General features: G+C 34.8%; 1 protein-coding gene across 1 annotated transcript in view; it reads left to right on the forward strand.

Annotated features, from left to right (window-relative positions):
• Positions 1–23,876, forward strand: part of kmr (pleckstrin homology domain-containing family A member kramer) — a 143,246-nt gene that overhangs the window by 10,012 nt on the left and 109,358 nt on the right. The window contains exon 2 of the mRNA XM_085957084.1: positions 20,714–20,983. Coding sequence (XP_085813210.1) covers positions 20,934–20,983 — 50 coding nt within the window. The 5' untranslated portion in view covers positions 20,714–20,933. The remainder of the gene's footprint in view (positions 1–20,713; positions 20,984–23,876) is intronic.

The following is a 23,876-nucleotide window of genomic DNA, read 5'->3' on the forward strand; positions in this document are numbered from 1 at the left end:
GAAATTAATTCGATTAACAACTTTTATAATATTAGTAAAATAATCTTGATGAATATTGGACATATTATGCGTGATGTCACGGGGATCTCACTGTCGTATCACATGTCAGAATCTATAAAACTTTCCGAAATTAAACAAAATTATGTTAATTACTGTTACAGTACGACACGTGAGGTCACGACTTGTAACTTCCTAGAAAAGTTCTAAATAATAAATTATTTATCAGAAAAAAATACACACTTTTTGTTAATTCACTCTTATGACAAAAGGGTTCAGTCTAGTTATATTCTCAGTAAGTTCTCACTAGAGAGGCGGCAGTATATTATGCTAAACTATACAGGCATGGCCCCCACATTATGGAGCAGGCCCTCAGACTAGGATCTTTGGAGGCCCCCCTAGCTATTGCTAAGGATAAAGCCAGTGTGACGCTCTATATTAGCGTTTTCCAAATGGTGTACGCGGTAATATTAACGTAGTGGATTTTTGGGTTTCCACCGTGTCTCCTTCTTTACTTGACGTTTAAGACTTAAACATTACACGATGTCAGCAATTACCGAGCACTCGATGGATACAGGACATAAAGCATGGGTTACTTCCCAGGATGTGATTTCGGGAGTATGGTCTTCCGAATTTCCATTTCTCTGAAGATCTAAGTCTATAGTCGTATTGTCAGTGTCATCGCTGTAGAACTCTTCAACTCGGCTTAACAAGTGTTCTCAATTTCTGACGATAGAACCATCTTTTGCTTTTAGTGCTGTGATTTGACGTTTTCCTATCGGCAAGCATTGCTTGTTTTTGTTTAAACTTCTGCCTGCTTTCACAATTGCTTGTATGAGGTTTACATTGAATTTACGAAGGTCTTCTCTTATATTCCTTCGGAGGGTTTTGCAAAGTGATGAAAACTCCATATCGTTTTGTGCCTGTCTATCGCTCTTGCTTTTCCTTCTCTGCTCCATAAGATTCAATGTTGCCTTCGAAAGCTTGGTGGAAGGTGTAACTTCTGAGCTTTTTACGCCTGTTTTTTCTGCACATTGTAGAATAATATTCGTTATATCCTCCGCGTTGGATAGGGAAACGGTTTCGTTCTCATCTAAGAAAGCCGATAGTGCATTTTTGAGTTCATTTTGGAATTCAGTATTGTTCTGCAGGTATACGCGAGCATTTGACTTCTTCTGCAGTTTGGATCTTTCTGATTTGACGTTCAATCTTATCTTACATCTCACCATCCGGTGATCACTGCCGGTGTTAAGCTGATTGATCACCTTACAGTTTAGAAATGTATATTTTCTGTCAGTGAGGATGTAATCGATTTCGCTGGTCCTTCCTGACGGGCTTCTCCACGTCCATTTACGTGTAGGTTTATGTTGAAAAAAGGAATTCATGATGTGAAGATTGTTGGTTTCAGCAAACTCCACAAGCATGTCTCCTCTACCATCCCTTGAGCCATGTCCGAAATGTCCGACCGCTACGTCATCTCTTTGGTATGATCCAATACGTGCATTGAAATCTCCCATTATGATGTTGAAAAGGCATTTACTTTTATTTTTCAAGGATGTTATTTCCTCGTAAAACTCTTCCACTTTTTCATCAGGATAGCTCTGTGTCGGAGCATATACTTGCAAAATCTGAATCCGGTACCTAGCATTGATTTTAAGTATCACGCTTGCGACCCTGTCAGAAATGCAGTTGAACTCGACTATGCGGTCCCTCCAGGCTTTGTTGACAACAAATCCAACACCGCTCGTGCGTCCTTCATCGGTTACTTTGGAATACAGCACATGTCCGCTTTGTAAAGTAATAATACTCTCACCTTTACGCCTTACTTCGCTGAGTCCGACAACATCCCAGTGGATATTCCGAAGCTCTTCTTGAAACTCTACAACTTTGGCATCGCTGGACAATGATCTTGTGTAAGTAAGTATATTAATGTGTAAGTAGGTATATTTAGTGTTTTTTTTTTGTATATTATAATACATCCATTTGAATTATGGAGTTATCGAGTATCGATACACAATTAAAATTTTTATAGCATAACCACATAATTTAAAAAAAATAACATTATTGAAGGAAAATAGCGTTTTTTTATATTTGTTTATCTCACTTATCTGGTCGACTCGCCTCATCGGGACTTTTCTGAGACCGGGCCCCCAAGCTAGAGCCCTGTCAGTAACCCCCCCCCCCACTCTTGTGGAGGCCATGCATACAGAACACAGGTCTCAACAACGTCCTCAATGGTTGAGATTTTTACTTTTCAGAGCTGCAATGAATAAGATGGAAATTAAAACAATTAGTTAGCGTTCGTTTAGAGAAGGTGGTTACATTAATAATTAGTTAACGTTTGATTTAGGTATTAATATGAATGATTTAATAAAACACATCACAATTTATATTAATTCACGTTAACTTGCCCCATTTCCCGTATGTTGTCGCATAATATGGTATTTTATATTACATTCTCGTGAGACTAATCCCATAAAATTATCATTCATATTACAGTGATAATTTCGGCAAATATTACCGGACAATTTTCCGACGCCGATCAGACGGGCGCTTTTCCGTCGTCTCACAGGCGGAAAATAACATAAACACGAAAATTCTCCGCAAACATTAGGAGCAATAACAAAATGAGGAGCTGGTTAGTACAGGGGCATAAGTAAAATTTAGGCCTTCTGCTTGCAATAGATTTCTTATTTTTAATTTCTTCTTCCTCGTCATTCCTCTCATGTCTAAGAGACTGCCGACTTCTATAATAGCTGTTTACATAATTACCTGGAATGTGAATTCCTGCACATGGGCACTCTGTCACATAGGTTTTCGTCCTCCGATTTTTTTACTTGTGATACGCACACATAGAACAGTATTTTACGGATACTCCGTTCCATGGCCCCCACAAGGGGAGGGGTTGACAGAGCTCTAGTCTTGGGGCTCAAGCTCAAGGGAGACCCTGCGTGGTAGGTCGACACGAACAAGTGAGATAAACACACATCACAAATGTTCTCTGATAGTAATTTTTTTTTAAATAATGTGGTTGTGCGATGCAATTTTCGTTTATTGTGTGTTGATACTTGATAACTCCATAATTCAAGTTGATGTATTCAAAAATACAAATAATCACAAAAAATACACTTAATTACATACCCTTAACTTTATCTTTAACTTAACACTATTTGGGAAACACTACTGTAGAGCATCACACTGCATTTAACGTTATCGATAGGTAGGGGGGCCGCCAAAGATCCATACCTGGGGGCCCGCTTCAGAATGTGGGGGCCATGCTCAGTTCAGTCGTGTCGCTGTTGTGTCTTGTCGTTTTCTTTCTATTGCATTGAGAGGTACGGAGAGATGTCAAAAAACAGCTTTTCCCAGTTCTTTATCAAAGGAAAGATCGACGGCAACAAAGTAGCAGGAGTAGGTGCCGCCTATTATGGTTAAGTCCCCCTGTGATCATACGAGTGAGGCTTCACCAAACAGTTCCGGAACAGATAAACAGAAGATACATCGAATGGTCGCGCCCTCCGATAGGAGATGGCACAACAAGAAGATGATAGATTAGCACTTACGCCCTTCATCCACCCTGCTTCTAAATTATTTATACGCTCCGTAATAATAGTATAAAATAATCAATACTTCTAGGCTAACTCGCGGATGGCGTGTCGGATTGTGGAAGGAAATGAGATTTTTACGTCCATCTACGTGACTTACTTGTTCCTTTATTAACGTGTCAGAAAACCATACAAATCCCATAAAGCATGGCGAAAATAGCACCATATCGCGCGTTTTTGAATTAAAAAGAGCTTATAAGTTAGCGGATCTATTCGAAAAAGAAAATATTACTTTTATTAAGTGGTTTAGATTAAATTTTACACGAGCACACAATTAAAACTGTTCGTTTGGTTTAAATTTTCGTGATAAGTTGTAAACTCATGATATGGAAATACTTTCATACCTAGGGAATCCAATCCCGGAATCCCGAACAATTTTCGATACCTATGAATCCCGAGATTAGTAAACATAATCCCGAAATCTTCGGGATTGATTTTTTTATCTATCACTATCAATTAGTATGTGTACAAAATGATGTTAGTGACGTGTATGTACCTGCACATGTCACAGGGGAAATCGCCGGATGCTCACGTTTAACAAATAACCATTTGTTGTTTTGTTGTCATACGCAATCGTAAGAACATCAGGTAAAAATAATAAAATCGTTTATTTAACCAGCTAGACGCCACTGACGTTCTGGCACGCGAACGGCGTCTTACCGCCAGTGCCACGGACGTGCAGGCAGGCACTTGTTTCTACGCCGAATTTTATGAATGTTTTAATTTTTTTTTTAAAAAAACTGTTTTACGTTCACATTATTAAGATATATAGGTACTTACAATATTATTCACTCCATTAAACCCATGTAGGTACTTGGAAGATTGAACGTACACAATATTAACATTAAATGTCTTCCTAAATAGTATAAGTTATACTAGACATTTTTGACCGATTTTATCAATGCTATTTTTGTATAGGTAGGTACTTAAATTTAAAAAAAATATTAACTATCGAAAAAAATTGTAATCCCGAAATCCTGGGATCAAAATTTTGGCTCGGGATTGGATTCCCTATTCAAATCTACATATTTTTACATAACATAAACAGGGATGTCAAAACAGAATCGATACTTATATATACAATAATAGTGATGGCGAGTATGAATACTAGATACTTTTGTCTTATGTATCGCGGATAAAATTCTTTCGCAATCGATTCATCAAAAGATTTAAAAGTAGGCCTCGAACCAATACAAACGCATACATTTATTGAAAATATATCAACATCGTAAAAAGATGTATATTTCTCAAAACTAGGTGCCAATAAAATATTCCCCAAAATTCCTACAACTAACGTACACAAAAAAATAAATCAGTAATAGGTATAATTAGGTAGGTATGTTCACCTACTTAGGTAATTTATTGTTTTCAGTTATAGTGTGTGATTATAGAAAAGAGGTAGGTTATATTGACGAATTGCTATTATTTTATTTTTCAAATTAAAATTCAATTTTATTTATTTTACATATCAGCGTTTACGACATTAAGTGACATAAAATAAGTGTTAACAATTTTTCAAATAAAAATACAGAGCAATGTGAGTTAATAGTAAGTAATAAAATAAGAAATAAAATAAGAAAAGAAATAAAATAAAATAACAAAAATAAAAGTAGATGAAAGCACACGGAGTGAACTATTGATAGACTTATAAAAACTTATAAAACAACGTCCACCTAAATTCACTCTCACGTAAGTGGAATATATCAATATCCGAAGCGATTTCATTAAACATGGCTATTGCCCTCCCAATTGGCATTACTAACGGCAGGTTAGTTCTGCACCTTGGGAGAACAAACAACGGATGCCTTCGATTCATAAAATAATTCGTGGGGGGCTCAAAATCGGTCGGTAAATCGGACCTCCACGTCTTTAAACCCGCCACTGCTGACCTTGGCTTAGAGTATCATCCACGTAACTTTGCAATAATTGTACCAGTGACAAGATCTGTGTGTAAAATTCACTGCGTATTAGTCATAGACCTCACTCATAGTGAATTAGTAAATGCCAGGCGCCTGATTGGCGGATTTCATCAAATAATTCAAAAAAATCTATTCCAAATTGCAAGGTTACGTGGAGGGTAGTATACCGTGGACATCTTTTTTCGAATTTCGAATGGACTGTTATGGTTTTTCATTACAGTCATTACAAATAATCCGTATTAACTCTACCGGCGAAATTGCTGGACCACGCGTAAAAATCGCTTCTTCTAAGACACTCCTTATCCAATCACTAGTCAGACTATAAAACATATAATATGGTACTATTAAGACCACATGAGTTGTATGTAGGATTCTGATTATGTAATTTATGTCCCATTATGGATTGAAACGCAGTGTAGTGTAATAAAATATATGACAATCGGAGTTAGGCGTGTTCGTTCATTATTTTGTCGTGGCCTATTGACATTTTTGCATCGACTTTACCGCGGTTCGTTGAATTCAATCATATGATTTTATAGTCAAGGTTATTGAACGTAACACCAACACCCTGTATTCAGATTCTGTGTACAATAATTCCTATTAGTAACTTTATCCTTTACCATTCAACCAATGAAAATGGTTACCTTTTTTGCCAGGCCCACCGCGTCGTTGTTAGCTTATATTATTATATTTATCATTATTTATATATTTGTTTGTTTGTAACACACGAGAGAAAACATATACTTATGTAAATGTGTAGAAGAGAGAGAGATAGAGAGACGACGTATCAAAAGGGGTAAAATGAGAGAGAATATACCCGTACTTAAACGCAAATTCTAAATTTGAATAATACACTGACACACAAATAAAGGAATCTGGTAGGTACTGAAAGAAAACAAATTTAATGATAGGATAGTCTCATAATATTTTGACAGATGTTTACAAGTATAGTACCTACTATAGATCCACCAGTATAAGTTGTCCGCTGAGTGAGGGCGCCACATGCTAAAATGTGTCAATACTTTCAACTTTGTTCTAAATTCGAGCACCTGACAATTTATGAATGTAGGTAGGTATATCGAGTATAGGTATATGACGTATTAAACGACATTACAATTAATTTGTGACAGATTTGATGAAGAGGTATAAAGAAGTATGATATCTGGTAGTGATTAATTTATGTTGCAGAACTAAACGACATTCAAAAATGTTGACAGGTGGCACTTTTTCTAGTGTATGCAATATTACGCATGACTTGTAATGCAAAGTGACCGCCGCCCTTTGCTTATGTTGATATTCTTTTAGTCCAAGAACATTTTTTTAACTTTCTAAAATCCCATATAGAAAGGAATGCACCAAGTATAACACATCTGACTCATTTTGTAGTAATTAAATATTATCTCTATATATATAAAAATCTCGTGTCACGATGTTTGTGGTCGAACTCCTCCGAAATGGCTCAACCGATTTTTATGAATTTTCTTACGTATATTTGTTAGGTATGAGAATAGGTCAACAAGTATATTTCATACCGCTAGGTGATTAGGGTATCTCTATCCAGAAAATTTTTCTTTTATTTTTTTGACAATTTTTTTTTTGTATTTTTTTTATTATTTGGCATAAAAAATACCTATAACCCCAAATTTTCACCATCCTACCCCTACCCTCCCATTTTTTAATCGCGATTTTATTATTTTTGTATGAACAAATTTAACCGTCGTTCGTATTTCAAACAGAACGAAATTGTTTATGTTGTTGAATGACAGATGGCGCTACGTTCGAGAAGAATTCAAGAGAAGCGTCGCGTCATTTTGACATTTCATTCGGCATATCACAACGCAGTGCGTGCAAAATTTTGTACGATTTATTTTCGCCGCAATTTTAAGACCGCACATCGACGCGAGAAATCGTGATTCGAAGAAGAAACAATAATCTGGAGTTCATCGCTGACACACACCGTTCATACGACGCTCTCCAATATAAGCTAATTTTCTGGAAGGGACAAGACGGATATTGCATAAATATTAAACAACCAGAACCTGTCACAGGTAATTCATTCATTATGAACATCATTACTCATTTTGAATTGAGAAAGTGAATGGTTGATGTTTTTTTGTTTTTATCGGCGGTCATCGTCTACAGCGCTCTATTCCTCTTTCTGTCATAGATCCCATCCCCACACACTTACGATACATTCGTTATTTTTTATTTAACAACCAAAATATTCACTAGAAATAATTTATATGGCAGAACAACGTTTGCCGGGTCAGCTAGTAATATTATATTCCTTACACATTTAAAATAAAAGTTTTTATGTTGATATTATATCGACTGAGATAATTTTCGTCTATCTTCGTATCAACCCGTGTAATTATTAGATATTATTATATTCCAATACACTTCTTAATCTGTCAAATTAAATTTCTTCTTCTTGAAAATTGTCACGATGGAAGGCAACTTTTTAGCATTTCACCAGCTGTTGGGCTCATCGGGCCGTCCGACCTGGTCGCTACAAAATCCAATTTTATAGCATTTAAAAAATATGCGGCGCCTTATTGCGGACGTGAAAATCTCTTCACATAGTTTTTGTATATCTGTATTGTTTTAGCTTTGATTTTTTTTGTATTATATATTATATACCTTTAAATTTATTTATTTTATGTTAATTTTCCGTGCTTTTTTCTCCCATGGCACTTTTTATTATATTATATCAATCGGAAAACTCAGTCAAAGCTCGCTTGAGAGCGTGTCGTCCTCAGTCTTGTGTATCTGCTCCTGAGACATTACCAGGCGTAAAAACTGCTGATGCTTCACATACAAAGTAGGGCCTCGTAATACGCTCAATTAAAATCGAGTGTGGTGGGGGGCGGGTTGGGTTGTAGGGGATTTTGTTTGTGTTACTCTTAATATTTTTTTGAATCCGTGACATGCCAACCATTATTTTAGTTTTATCGCACATATGCACAAGGTTCACTACTACTGCACTAGGTGATAGTCTTAAATGGAAATGCTTTTACTATAATTTCGTTCATAATTATGCGGTTTCGATATCTCTTTTCGCTCTTAAATTAATTAAAAATAAATGTCTGCATTAAAAATAGAAACGCTCAACCTTATAAGATGCGTGTGTACTTTGAAAACATAATTATACATAAACAACTAAATAAGATTTAAACTTCTTAAATATTTATCTTTGTCTGTATTTAACGTATGCACTGATATTTATTATCCATTTGATTCGAGAGTCAAGTAGTTGTAGTTATTAGTATTACTTAGCATCATAGGAATGCAGTATTTCACCAATCACTTTCAATCAAGTCGCACAAGTACTCGAATTTCAATAAGTGTTGTCATTAAGCGGCTCGCAACTGTTTACGCGAACCTGCTGTTAAAAACATGTCAGTTGTCGAGCCGGTTGTTAGAATCGAAGCAGTAAAACTTGGGTTTTAAAATAACACCAATATGCTGTAGCCAAATATAAATTATTGTCTACCAACCGAATTGAGTCAAAATTCACGAATATAATTATATAAAAAAAGCTCTCAAAATATTGCGTGTCTGAGCCAGATTAGATTAGATAGGGGCTACAACCAAGAAGCGTTCAAAAGCTGGAGTGCCGGAGAAAGTTTTGTGATAGATATTGTGATATAGAATCAGTTTAATCAGAGTGACTGAACTTACAATAATTTACCGATGGTTTGGAGAAATTGTTTCCTAAAAATACGCAAAGCAGTTATCGTAAAATAAAAATTATTTTCTTTTGAAAATATTACTGAGAGGAGCGTCGGGGATCACAATATGTACATGTATTCTTTTTTTGACCATGTCCGATCTTATAAGATCATAGGCCTTTATTAATAGATTTTTGTTTTTACGAGAAACGAATGTTAGCTACTTGCTAATACACAGGTCCATACTCTGACTCCAAAGACAAATAAAATTTAAAAACGATGTGTGTATTTGCCAGACTCAGGATTCGATCCTGGGATTCACGATATTATAGTCGACGCGTAAGCCGCTCGGCTATATATAATATTGGCTATATTCTAGGGACATATATAATTATTATAAATTCGGAAATCTAGAGCGGCTTTGTTTATTTCTCCTTGTTTTTCCCAAAAAAAATGGACTGTAATGCAGAGACGTCGATGCTAAGTGGCCGTTTTAATACGAATTATACTAACTTATTCTCACTTTAACTAAGGAATCTTTTTCTCACTCAAACTAGGTCATCGATTTCGGCATCGTAAGTTATACATATATCCTTTCTACGTAGGCTTCTAAGTATTATTCTGCATTACTCACTTATACTATCCATATACTATTATTTATAGTAGACAATGACAATACAATACCATACAGACCAACAAACTTATCTAAAGAATGGATGGGGGAGCCACTGTCGAAAACTACCCAATCAAGACTCACAACTGGACAGAATCTGACATTCGAATGACGTTTTCAAAATGGCGTCCATATGGTAGTTCGTAGTTCCATTTTTGACCGTTCTTTAGATAAGTTTGTAGGACTGTACCTATTATATCCTTTAACGGGCTCGTATCCAGTATTTATCAACCACCATCGTCCAAAGAATCACATACAAAGATAACGTACTACTGATTTAAAAGACAGCTCCTCGTCTTGATGTTGTATTGTATCGCAATAACATACGATCACGATGTGTAGATGTCAGTGCCTACTTAGTGACGACTTTGTATTATTTTGTGTACGAATGTAGAAAGGTAGTAGCAGTAGGTACCATTGGAGATACTTAAGCCGAAAGGCACGTGGCTTCCACGAGTGAATACCTACGCTTACATAAGAACACGACCGATTAGACACGCATTTCATTTGACCATCTTAGAATATTAAATCATTTATCATTGATACATACTTAGGTGTTCAGTTCCACAATTCACGTAATGTAACAGTATTTATAAGACTTAATTAAAAATCATAAACATAAATAATACGTAGGTAGTAGGTATATAATATGTTGCTTGAGACTTCACCAAGGCTGTAATTTATGGTAGTTTGGTAGGATTTTCAATGTTTTGGCAGGGTACACACGCAATATTCGATTCTTCAGTTCCAAAGTGTAACAACTAAAAAAGCATAAAAATTCTAATAGATTTAAGTTTTGTACTATTCCATTTAGGTAATGGAATAGTACAAATGGAATAGTACAAAACTTCAATCCATTAGAATTTAAATTCAATTTCCATAAAGTACCTTCGGTCGATAGTATTAATATCAAAAAGCATAGTTCTGAGTTTCTGAGATAATTAAGAAAAAAGATTTTGGGCGGCTTAATCTTTTAGATCTAGTGTATATATAACTTTTGTAGATTGTAATGAAATTCTGGGAGTATTTAAAAAATTAGTTTATAATTACAATATTACTTTAAACATAATTTTATGTTTTTATAATAGGTAATAATAATAGGCGTTTCCAAAGGTTTCCACAGGATTAACGTATAAAACTAAAGAATAATAACCACTGCCATTCTAAAATATTCATACATTTTGGAACTGGTAAATATCGGTAGGTATTCTAAGCATTTCCTCATACTTAACTCAAAATTGCAAATTTTTGACTTGTTATACTTTGGAACTGAGGTATGGAATGTTTGAACTTCTAGAAGATGGGAACCCATTTTTAATACTTTTCCAAACAAATCGAATCGTTTTGAGGTAATGGCCAATGCGAAAGATTTTCCACATTGCCAGGAATTACAAATTATGTACGCAACGCCATTAGACAAAATCAATTAACTTCACTTGCAATAGTGTGAATAGAATCTGAAATGTTAAGAGCGTACTTCAGTGAAATGGCAAATAATTTTCAACAGTAGGTGCGACGAAATTTCTCACTCGTCACCTGGACTCGCCAATCGGAGACCGACAGTCGAAGTGTACGCACGTCGATTTGTTTTGTCATGCGTCGGATGAAAATATTCTTAAATCGTGTAAAGATGACTAAAAAACTTTACGTATGTACTTAAAAAAGAAAATATGTCAATGAATATACTATTATTATTAGTAATATAACAATAAACATAACATTAAATGGACGCATGTTGGATTTTTATGACAAATCATATTTCGTTCGGCACGCGTCATTTGCACAACCGCACATCACCTAGCCACGATCTTTTTAGACCATGCCTCAACTGAAGTATAGCCTTAACAATAAGTGTTCAACGATGATAATGCAGGGCGTATACCTAATACATATTATTTAAAAATTATCTTAATCAAGTTAAGATGTGATGTGTCTGGGGGAAATGGCGATATGTAATAGTCCAGAGCCCATTTAGATGAAAATTCGGATCTGTTTTCATGTTGTGTATTGTATGATATTTGGTAATTGGAAAACGCGGTGAAATGAAAATTGTGCATACATTTTTAATGTTTAGTTGATCGAAAATTTTTTTACATTCATATAATATTTATGTTTATAATTATTTACCTTAATATAATATGTCACCATAATAATTACGCGTACGCCTGTATTCTCTACAGCTCTCTCTACTCCTCCACCTCCTACGCTGCTTTCATTTATGTAAAGTTTTTGCAAATTGCTTAATGACATCTAATTATATTATTGATTGACAACCTTGCCTTAGTTTTGTGTGATAAATAAACTTGATAATAGTTATGATGTTTGGTATTCAGTGACTGCATCCTTGACTAAAGTGAATGACACGATTCTTGTAATCGCAAGAATTTATAAAAATTAATTTATGCAAATATAACAAACAGCATTGCAAAATACTAAAACACAATGCAGAACTCCATACTATTATTAAGTGTTTAGCTTATTTTCACCGCAGATTACAACGGTGCTGTAAGTTTGTTGTAGAACCGGTATGGTATGATTGGTATGTCGCCAAAGTATTCAAGCATAAGTAACAATATGTTTGTACCTGATAAAAGAAAAAAAAATCTATTCTCCGAACACAAATTGTCTGACGAATATGTTAGACTTATTTTTATTGTCTAATGGCCTAATGGTAAAATGGTCAAAAATCTCTAATGAACCCACGGAACTAATCGGCTACCGTTCAGAGCTTTTTCATATTCAAATTAGTCTCAACGCAGTGGCGTTGCCATTTCATGCTATGTCAACTCATTCGTGCAGTATTTTTGGAAAACTTTGTTTATAGTCGCATTTCTGTCTTGTTTTATTTTTTGTGACACTGTCGAGTCTAGCTTGATGACAACAATAAGTGTTTCAACTGGTATCTCACCACTTTGATAACGTTTCCTGGATGTTACGGAATACTATGTCAGCTCAATCATTCGACGTGATCGGCCAAAATATAAATACAAAACTATTTTCTTGATTATTAACCTCATAGAAATCTTTTGATCGTCTCGCTCGATATCAAAAATTCGACATTTTGTCTTCTTCGTCATATTACTTATTCTTCGTCTGGAGCTCATGACTGTGGACGCAAGTGATTTGGCTCTCGAACAGTCTTCTCATGGGATTGGCCACAATTCTATCGACATTCTATGACTGTGGCACTTATAAATTGGTAAAACCATCCGGGTTATCTAATGTTTGATTAAATATTCTGATGTAATATAACTTTTTAATGACTGATTGGTATTATTGATATAAATCTCATTAGGTAACTCCATTAAATTCCCATTATTGACGATTGTACACCTCTTGAATGTAGTATTTATTGATTATTATTTAATGATCCATTATTAGGGTTTGACGAGGCGTATACCTTTTGATTATATTATCAATGATGGGGTCATAATTTGAGGGTTATATTTTTATTGATTTACACCCACGGTGGCCGCGCGGCATAAGCGTTGGACTATCACGCCGTGGGTCTCAGGTTCGAATCCTGGGTCTGGCAAAGTACACATATTGTTTTTCAATTTGTGTATGAGTCAGGGTATGGACCTAATAGGTTGAGCAAGTGGCTGAGATCCATTTCTCGTGAAAAACAAAATCTGTTAATACAAACCTCTACTCTGTGGAGGCCCATATGATCCTATTAGGATCGGACATGGTCGGAAAAAAAAAATTATTGTGATCATTGACTTAATATGTGGGTAATAAAGTTTTTACCTACTTTGCTCTATTAATTTATTGTATAAGTTAGAATTAATTGCATTCATTGTCAGTGTGTATTTACCTTTTGATGAGTGCACATAGTGCCTGAATATGCCGAAAGGCGAGACCCGGGTCGCAAAAAAACGACTCAAATGAAATAGTACAAAACTTAAAAAATAGATAATAATTAAAATGAAACAATGCATTTCTACCATGAATGAACACCACAAAAGAAAATAAAAAAAAATACATTTTAAATGTTGCGTTAAGATTTAGTGGTCAAAGTCAGTTACAGTATTTTCAATCAACACAGATGATCGGGATCAAGAAATGTAACATGATATCTCGAAATTTGTTATTCCGTGGTTTGCAAACCCTATTAATTGGCACGCCGCTGTTTGATTTTCGACAAATTAGCCGCTTGGGGCATGCTTTTTTGATATCTAGTCTGTAATAGAGTCCGTTTCATGGAGTGATTGATAGTAAATCATGTATACATATAAGGAATACATTATGACGAAATGATTACTTCATTTTAAACAACCACTAAATTAACTTGTATGTTTTGACTGGGTAAGAAAATATAAACGAAAATTGTATTTAATTCCACAGGTCACAAAGTATAAAGAAAGTTTAATTGATCGGAATCCTTCCATGATTACTATAACGTGGTTCTTCGGTTCTTGTTTCGGTGATGACGTAATAAATGGCTTTAAAAGTTTATGCCCGATACTAAAAAGTTTGTTAGCAATAAATTCAAAGCACATCGAAGTGATGACCACTATTAAAAACCTGTTTTCGCATAGGTATACATTATAAAGTATTAAATAGCGAGAAATTCGTGCAAATTTCATTATAAGCCTGGGTAGATTTTGAATACTAGGTACATGGTAATAATAATGATTGCGTAGTGTTAGATTGGAACATTCGAAAGAGAATGTTCTTATTTTAAAATGTGGATACTTAATCATGGAACACAAAATATTGATTAGGCCTCAATTTAAATTAAGAACTTTGCCCGTTAACTTAATAATTAGATTGCAGAAAGTTAAGATTGTAGTTTATGGTTTAACATTTTATTACACTAGTGATTAAGTCTGCATAATTTTGATAAATCGATATCTACTTATTAATGTCACTTTCCAAACTACCAAAAGGAATCGATCTTATTTTACTGAAAACCGTTTTTGCGAAACCTTGGCGAAAAAAAAATGACGAATAATCAGTGACCGAGATATGTGAAATCCAACTAAGCACTATACTTATATAGTTTTGAATCGCTATGTGGTTAACATGTAGTTACATTGTAGGTATATATACCTGTACCAATCCATGCAAAACGGGTTTAACCATAATATTATATTCAACTTCTTCGCAATCTTCCTCATGACTAAGAGTCGCAGCTGTTCAGGATGTGTCATACTCATCATTGTCATGTTCAATTCTAATTGTTTTTAGTTACAGGATGTGATTTTAGGAAAGAAATACATCGCTATTTATACTAGGTGCATTGGTAGTTAAGCATCAATTACATTAAGCTTCTTTACGAGCTGTTTGTTGGCGAATTTATAATCTGACTGTAAAGTCGCCCAGTGTAATTATCGAACAAGCTAACAAGCAGGTTGTAAACACTCTACCGAGAAAAGTTGAAAGCCGGTCAACTTTACACGCTACACGCTGGCTACACTGCGTCTGCGCAGTAGAGCGCAGTAGAGAGCAATCTCCCGGTAAAAAATACGAGCTACGTTCTGTCAAAATAGTCGCTGGCTTGTGGCTTCTCAGCGAATGGAAAGTTTTGTGTGTAATCATCAAATCGCAGTAGCTGCATCGCCCGCTTTTAAATTCGCCAACAAACAGCTCGTAAAGAAGCTCAATGTAATTGACGCATTAGAATTTATTTTATTTTTGATCATCGGCGGCCTCAGAATCAATCAGTGCCTCAGGACTCCCAAGTTCCTAAGCCCGCCACTGCAACCACTTGAGAACATTAACATTAGTCATCTTCTCAGTCAAGGGAATTTGCCTTTTCGTGATATCTCCAGGTGACGTGTACATCGGTACCTCCAAGGTACCTCCATGCCAACGTGGCCTCTGCTGTGTGCATGTGTTCGCTTACACTAATCTTGTGATTATAATGTCCACAGAAAACATCCGTTTAGATTGGAACAGAATTAGTGTAGAAAGTACCTACCTACATAGTAGGTACGTGAGATAAAGCAACAAAATTGGGTACTTACTGATATTGCGCAATTTACTAAATTCTAGGTAGGTACTTTTGTTCGTATCATAATAATTTGACGAGTTCATTTGTATTTTGTCTACCTATAGACAACAATAGTGAATATTTCCGCACATTTTTGTACAGATTTCGACACGAAAATAGAACATTAAATCGTTCACATCTCTCTGGCCTTCAAGGAGAACTGTACAGGCAGTCCATAATACCCCATCACCATTGCCTCTATAGACGATACTATATAAGCTGAACTATAAATTGAAATGCCTTAATTTTTTTTCTTAATTATAGGACATAAATTCTACCATACTTAGTTTGAGTAGTGCTATTAAACTAAATGGGTAAAAAAATTAGCAGTCAAACATATAGAATCTATATTATAGATCTATATATATTTTAAGAGAGTTTTGAACCGCTATCGCGCTGATTACCAATGCACAACGCGGTCCAAATGTGACTATTTATATAAATACGGACTGTAGTCATTATTATACTAACCACAATACAGTAGAATAGAAAAATTGACCGGATATTGGCAGATTGTAACATAATTTACCTGATGCTGATATTATAAAAAAGATGATTCCAATAATGGTTTGCTCTTGTTTTCAATGTATACTCCAAGCTCCGAAGCAAGAAATCGTTATTTTATTTTCTTGAATGACAATGCAATTCAAATACGTTTTAAATGTGACAAAAAATAAATATCTTAAGTTCACAAGACGTAACCGAAACAGTAGAAAGTGCACTGCGAACGAAACAGACAATACTTTTTATTATTTAGATTTTTTCGTTGTCAGTTTTAATGAGTTTAAAAAAATGTCATGCCTCCTTGCAGCGAAAACCGTAAACTTATTGGCACAGTGGTCGACGGAACATTTTTAAAAATAACTGTGTCGGAACGGAGCGGTACGCGTTCCGATTAGCTAATTTTTGGATCCGACCTACTTTTTAAACAAAACGCCTTTTTGTCTGTTAAACGTGTTAAATTACTATCGGGCCATCCTAGGGTAAAGCGATAAAAATCGTGAAATTGAATTTAATAACAATTCTTATTTAATTCTATACATAGTGTGTGATATTATATAAATTTATTATTAACCAACAGTGACGTCCCGTGGGGGTAGGCAGATTGAGCGTGGCTTGGGAGTGGCAGTTGCCCAAAAGGCGGCAAATCGAGGAGAATCATTAGGTATATGTAGAAAGCTACATAAACTTAGTAATAACGGTAATATCTTTCCAATAAAAACACAGCTCACTGGTTGGAAGCAAAGTATAAATTAGGTACTATAAACGTTTTAACAGGACTTTATGTTTTTGTCGGGTTCGTGATGTCTAGTTTACTTCCGTTGTCCTTGGACATCCCGTTCTTGATGAACAGCTATGACATGTTCACACCGAATTTAAAATTTATCAAAATATGTTTGCCAGTCACTCGCGAGTTTTAGAAGTTGTCAGGTGTATTTTTAAATGTACCTATCTGAAACCGTAGACTCGCAATATTGTCTATCGAAGCAGAGATGGCATTTCAATTAGATTAGATTAGATTAGATTAGATTAACACATTTCTTAGATATTTGAGTCATGGAAGGATGATGAAAAGTACTGTATAAAAAAATGTGGCGGCATTTTGGCACTGCCTAGGGGCGGCATTTTGTCTTGGGACGTCACTGTTAACCAACCTCATATTAAATCAATTGCAGGCAGGTACTAGGGTATGGAATAGGTATATAAGTGGCGAAGGGTGGAGGTAGGCTGTTAAGATCCGACATAAATAGTGCACACTAAGCTTTTTAAGTCAAACATATTTGTTTTCATTTATCTAAGATTACAATGTGAAGATAATGTTTGTTTGTTTTTAAAATTCAATTAAGCCCTGCATAATCTAAGCCATAATATATACAAGTCAAAAATATTCGTTTATCAGCTATAAAATATCTAAAATTATATCATTAAATAATACATAATTTTAGATATTTTATAGATAGAAGAATATTTTTGTCGATAATGGTTTGGATTTGGCAGGGCTTGATGAATTTTGAAAAACTAACCAACACCATCTGTAATAAATGTATTCTGAATTCAACGAAAACAAATAATTATGACTGAAAAAGTGTGCACTATTTTAGTCGAATCGCCCATATTATACGTAAACTATTATGCTTTGATTTAGGCAGGGTTTAATTGAATTTTAAAACTAATTAACACCATCTGCAAATTGTCTAAGTAGTTCAATGAAAACAAATAAGTATGACTGACAAAGTTTAGTGTGCACTATGTATGTCGAATCTTAAAAGCCTACCCCCACCCCTCGCTACTGAGGTATATGTATTATAATTATTTAAATGTTCATCTGTAATCAGTATTTAGTCTGTAGTAAGTATTTATGTTGTAGTATGTAAGTTTGTTATCCCAAAAACTAAAGAAGAAAAGGGTTTCCCATAAACTCAATAAATACAAAACTACGGATATGTTATGTTATGACGCCTTACAGAAAAAAATATTTGGTCTAAATCATATATGAAAAACGAACGATAGATATGCATACTGACCGGTATATCTAGGCCATCTAGGGGTAGATTTGCATCAGGGTTAAAGAAGCTATAACCTCAAAATTGGTGTCGTATGACCCTCGAACTTGAAAAATATATATTATGAATTCCATGTATTAGAGGATGAATTTATATAATTGCATAAATTAATTCAAGTGGGTAACTATACTAATTCTAAGTAGGTACTAATTGTCTAAAGATTCGTATCGCTTTGAGATTATTTCAGTTTATCTGCAATAATTAATTGCCAAAGTGAATGGTCATTTTCCTCATTATCGCGAATTAAAATCTATTTACCCAATACCATTGGCCGAAATCACTTGCTCTAATGTTGATAGAGTGCCAACATTATAAAATACGGTATTTTTGCGAACAATAAATTGATTTTTTGGGGGTTCCATTAGGTATGTTCCAACACAGGTCTCATATTATGCAGCCGCGGTTAGGTATGTCCTATATCTTACAACACCTATGTTGAATTTAATTGTTTAAAAAGAAATTGGCTGTCACCATGGATACCGTCGCCTAAATACTACTGATGCCACAGATTTGCGAAAGCCTTAAAATTATTTTTCAATGTGTTCATTTGTTTTTCTATTCTTACTCCATCCTATTGTGATGGAAATAATTGAAACTTAATTAATTCAATCTTATCATTGCGTTTTCGAAGAAAAATAATGTTTGCCCCATAAAATAAACAGTTATTAGCTTTAATATAGGTAAATTGCAATTTTAATTTACTATTTATGTGGTTTTAAAGTAAAAATATGCTTTTAAAATCCATATAGACAAAATTTTAAGTTGCACATTAAATTTGGTTGAATTTACATACATATCAGTATTTTTTTACTATTCAAATTAATTTGAAATATGTAGGTACGAGTACCTACTACATCAGTGGAATTTACCCATCCCAAGCTTTTCGGCGATAGGTATAGAATAAGTTGGGAATAGCATTTTAGGTATAGAATAAGTTGGGAATAGCATTTTATGTTATATGAAAGTACGGATCAATTTAATTCAGTTTTAGTAGTATACCTGCAATTTATATCTAATAGAAATATGTTAGTTATTTTAGAAGTTTTTTCAAGTTAGGCCGTACGCATAATATGACTACCACTTGTGGGTGCGACCGGTAGCAGAATATGTGTTAATTACACGAGTGATCTGGACATAAAGGTACATATGCGGGAAAATGCGGTGGAAAGAATAATATTGTACGATAAGGCGGACTATACGCTTCGAGAAATGTACATTTTTTTTTACTCAAAGATCACAACATGTTCACATATTGTTTTAATTTGTTGCTATTGTCATTCAACGGATTGTTTTAAATAATTATTGTACACCATTGGCCTGGAATGTTTTTGGATTAAATATGTCATCATCATCATCATCAGCCTGAATCTATCCACTGCTGGATGAAGGCCTCTTCAAGCTGCTTCCACTTCTCCCGGTCCTGTCATTGCGTTGCCACGTACTTTCGCAGAACTTTATCATTTCAGATAATATTGTTAATGCACAGTAAATACACCGTAAAGGTAGCTTCACGGGCTTCATATAGTATGTAAATATAGAATTCAATCATTAAATAATTACCTGGGCAAGATACGTTGGAAATTGTTGCTACTTATAGTTATATATAATTTATAACAATCATAAAAAAGTGGGAAACAGTAGGAAACAGTGGCAAATTTAGAGATTTAGAAGTCTGAAGCACCTACTGATTTTGTACCCCATGATATCATCATCACCATCATCAGCCTGAATCTATCCACTGCTGGATGAAGACCTCTTCAAGCTGCTTCCACTTCTCTCGGTCCTGTGCACTGCGTTGCCACGTACTTCGCAGAACTTTATCATTTCATCGATCCAGCGGCCTCTAGGTCTACCTTGCGGACGTTTTGTACTTCTTGGATAGCACTGGATGAGTAGAATTGTCCAACGATTGTCTCTTCTTCGAGCTATGTGTCCAGCCCATCGCCATTTAAGGCTTTTAATAAACTCTATTACATCGCAAACCCTTGTCTGTTTTCTTATCCACTCATTCCTCTTTTTGTCCTTTCGCGCATGCACCTCTTCATAACGCGTTGTGCTACTCTAAGTTTTTGGATCTCTCTTTTACATAGGGTCCATGGTTCACACGCACATGTGATCACGGGAAGCACACACTGGTTGAACACTTTGCGCTTTATAAAGTATTTAAGTGATTGTTTTACATGAACATATTAATATAACAGACATCGTACTAAGTTAGTAGTTATCCAAACACAAACTGAAATTATTGCATTATTTCATTGGGGTTTATCATGGGTTCTTTAATAGATAACCCTATTGGTTAAAAGTGTTTATCGGTAATAAGCCACTGTTGTAATTTAAAAAAAATAATGGCGAATTTGTGAAGTCCGTAATGGCGGAACGGTGTGAAGAAACAATGCCGGCTTTTTGGGCGAGGAGGAGTGAGAAAATGTCGCCGAATTGCGGCGTGATCTGAAGTGGAACGCGTTTCGTATTCCGGGCGAGCCGCGAGAGAAATTGCTGAACCATGGACAGGAGCTGCATCATGTTCAATTGCCTCTGGCAGTTGTGGGACTGGTGAGTACCGCTTTTTATTATTATATTTACATCCTCCTGTTAATCGGTCAAAGTTTATTCCAAACTCCTCCCATTATAATTAACTTTATACTGCATAATATTATATAATAGACAATTTGAGAGCCTGTACCAGTGCGGAGTTCGTTCCAATTTCATTAAGTCCCCTATATACGGGTACGTTTGAGAGAACCAGAACTCTCCTCTGGGCTCACCGGCGAATTCGTTACATGTAAATTGTATGTAAAATAATTCACCGTGGCACAGTTCGCCGTGAGCTTTTTTATCGGAAAGAGATGATCGTATACTATACGGTCTTTAATTTTATTAGATTCAATATGAACATTAATTCAATTTTCATAGCTGATTTTGGCAAATTTCATGAATTCAAGAATGAAAACCTAACCTAACCTAACAAATAATCCAGTATATCGGCTATTTTCAAAATTAGTTTGCTGCTGGCTTCATGTGAAGTGTAAACCGACAAGAACCGTGTTTTATTTAGACATGAATTGTATGTCAGTAGGTACTATACGACCCAAAGAGGTTGGATGGTCTTTAATATACGGCCATATATGTCCGATACAACATTTCACGGTGAAGTGTGATACGGCGAACTGCATACGTACAAGTTTCCGGACACACGGCGAATTACGGCAGACAGCATATTCCTGAGATACTCACGCAAGAGATGGCAGCCGGTGTGTATTCTTCACTTTCGTTTTCCTCACTGTTGACGAGCATGACTATTTTGAAATGTCCTAGTAATGTCTCCCCAATGATTCTTGCATTTCGCCATCCATAGCGTCCCTCATATTTGTTTTGACTTCCTTTCTGGCTATGCAAACATACATAGATAGAACAGCAAACCTATGCAGACAAGTATGCGGAAAAATGATCATGCATTCTGTTGGAAAGAAATGGTTTGTGATCAATCGTCAGGAGTGCGATTGCGCAGGCATTTCCATGTGGATCATGGTCGCCTGCCTACTAAGATAACTATAGTACTTCTCCAGTTTTGAAGCTCCAATACGGTGGCGTCCCTATTAACAAAGTTGAGCAATCTCAACTTTGGTCTTCCAATTTGTCTTCTTCCCTTCGAATTTGTTGTCAGATTTTTTGGGGATTATAACCATTCCACGACCTATAACAAATTGTGTTTTTATTGGCTCCGTAGACGAGCAATAGCGCTCCGAGTTGTAACTTGTCTGGGAGTCCGTATATTCTTCACGTATAAAACGAATGTGTACCTATAATATGTGAAAAGAAAAGAAAATCATTTTTTTAATTCAAGAATGCATTGGTTCTAAGTTATTCGTAACTTAAAAAACCTCTCAACGTTATGGTTTAGGATACGTCCTGTAAGCTAGTTATAGTATGCTCCACTAGTAGGATGGTGTAGGGTACCTGGTACAGTGGTACTCTTGAGATATGAGAAACACAATTAAAAGTTTTTTAAAGTTGCGATAGTGGATCTCTAACACGCTTCTTAGTCCTTAATTAAAGAAATTGTAATATTCATTATCCATCAATTTTCGAGTTGCGTGCCAATGAAAGTATAATTTTAATTAAGTTTGAAAATTACTTTGAAAAACTCCCGCTATCGCCTCTGCAGTCGATAATGTCAAAGTCTGAGAAATTAAAATTTTCTTTTGCAAAGAAGTTATCTGTTGGCGAAGTTTTTTTTTGCAATTTACAATGGTACAATGCGGTCTTGATTAGTTTATTATGCTCAACGGAAATTTTAAGTAAAGATTTTGCCAACTTTTAATGAAAGTCTGCACGTTTCTGTTTAATTATCACAACCTATTTACTATGAAATAACTATGGGTTATCTAATAAATTATATAAACAGGGGATTTAAAATATTGTTATTTAAAATTTGTCAATAATTATGAAAAGAGTATAATAATTATACTTATAGTAAGGCATCGATATATTGATAACAAAAAAACAGGGATTTTAACAGGATTGTGTTGTAATCAGGAATTTCCCGAAATTCAGAATTTTTAATCCACAGATTTCGAGATTATGTATTTCCGATATCGGGATTTCACCATTTAAATAAATGAGATTTTGCTACTGAACAAGTAACAAATATAATATGTTTGTGTGTTTTATTAATACAAATAATTGAAAATGATTTTTCCTAATTAAAAACCGACACAAATATTTTACGGTAGGTAACATTTTTGAGTACTATGATTAATTAATTGTGCATGTTATTTCTGATTCCAAATAAAACACTATTCTGTTAAGATTAATTATTGTCAATGAGCATATTTATGTCAACATAGAAGTATTATTAATTAATGTAATAAAATGATTTTTTTTAGTAAGTACTTATTCCATTTTAATTATTTAATGAATCTGTTTCGGTTTTGTCCGTCTCAGAGGGACATTTTCATCGGAGAGGGATTTATTAAATAATAAAAGTGGAATAAGTACTAAAAAATTTTACCTTTAAGTTCACCAATAATACAATGCAGTTCCATCATGAATTGACAGTTAACACAATAAAAAAATTCAACATAGAAGCTTTCGTCTTTAGCCTACATAATATGAAATGATCTTTTTTCGTATATGTACTTAGGTACTTATTTGCAGTACGTATTGCTAATATCTATAACGTAGTATTCACCTCAATATATTATACAATAATATTTAACCACATGGGTTTCGCTGGTGTATCAATAATACTTTATAATGTTTACCATGTGAACGAAGCACATAATGAAAAATCATTTCTGTATGTGTGTGGTAGGTAGGTAGGTAGATACATAATTTATAAACTGTACCAACTGATATACGTATAGGTACATCTTGTGATTAATCACGAATCTTTAAAAGAAAAACCAATTATGAATGAATATCTACTCATGTCTAAGGTCTTTGG

Source organism: Rhyacophila brunnea, unplaced genomic scaffold (genome assembly GCF_057557595.1).
Source record: "Rhyacophila brunnea isolate RB1 unplaced genomic scaffold, BYU_Rbru_1.0 scaffold_6, whole genome shotgun sequence".
Classification (NCBI taxonomy): domain Eukaryota; kingdom Metazoa; phylum Arthropoda; class Insecta; order Trichoptera; family Rhyacophilidae; genus Rhyacophila; species Rhyacophila brunnea.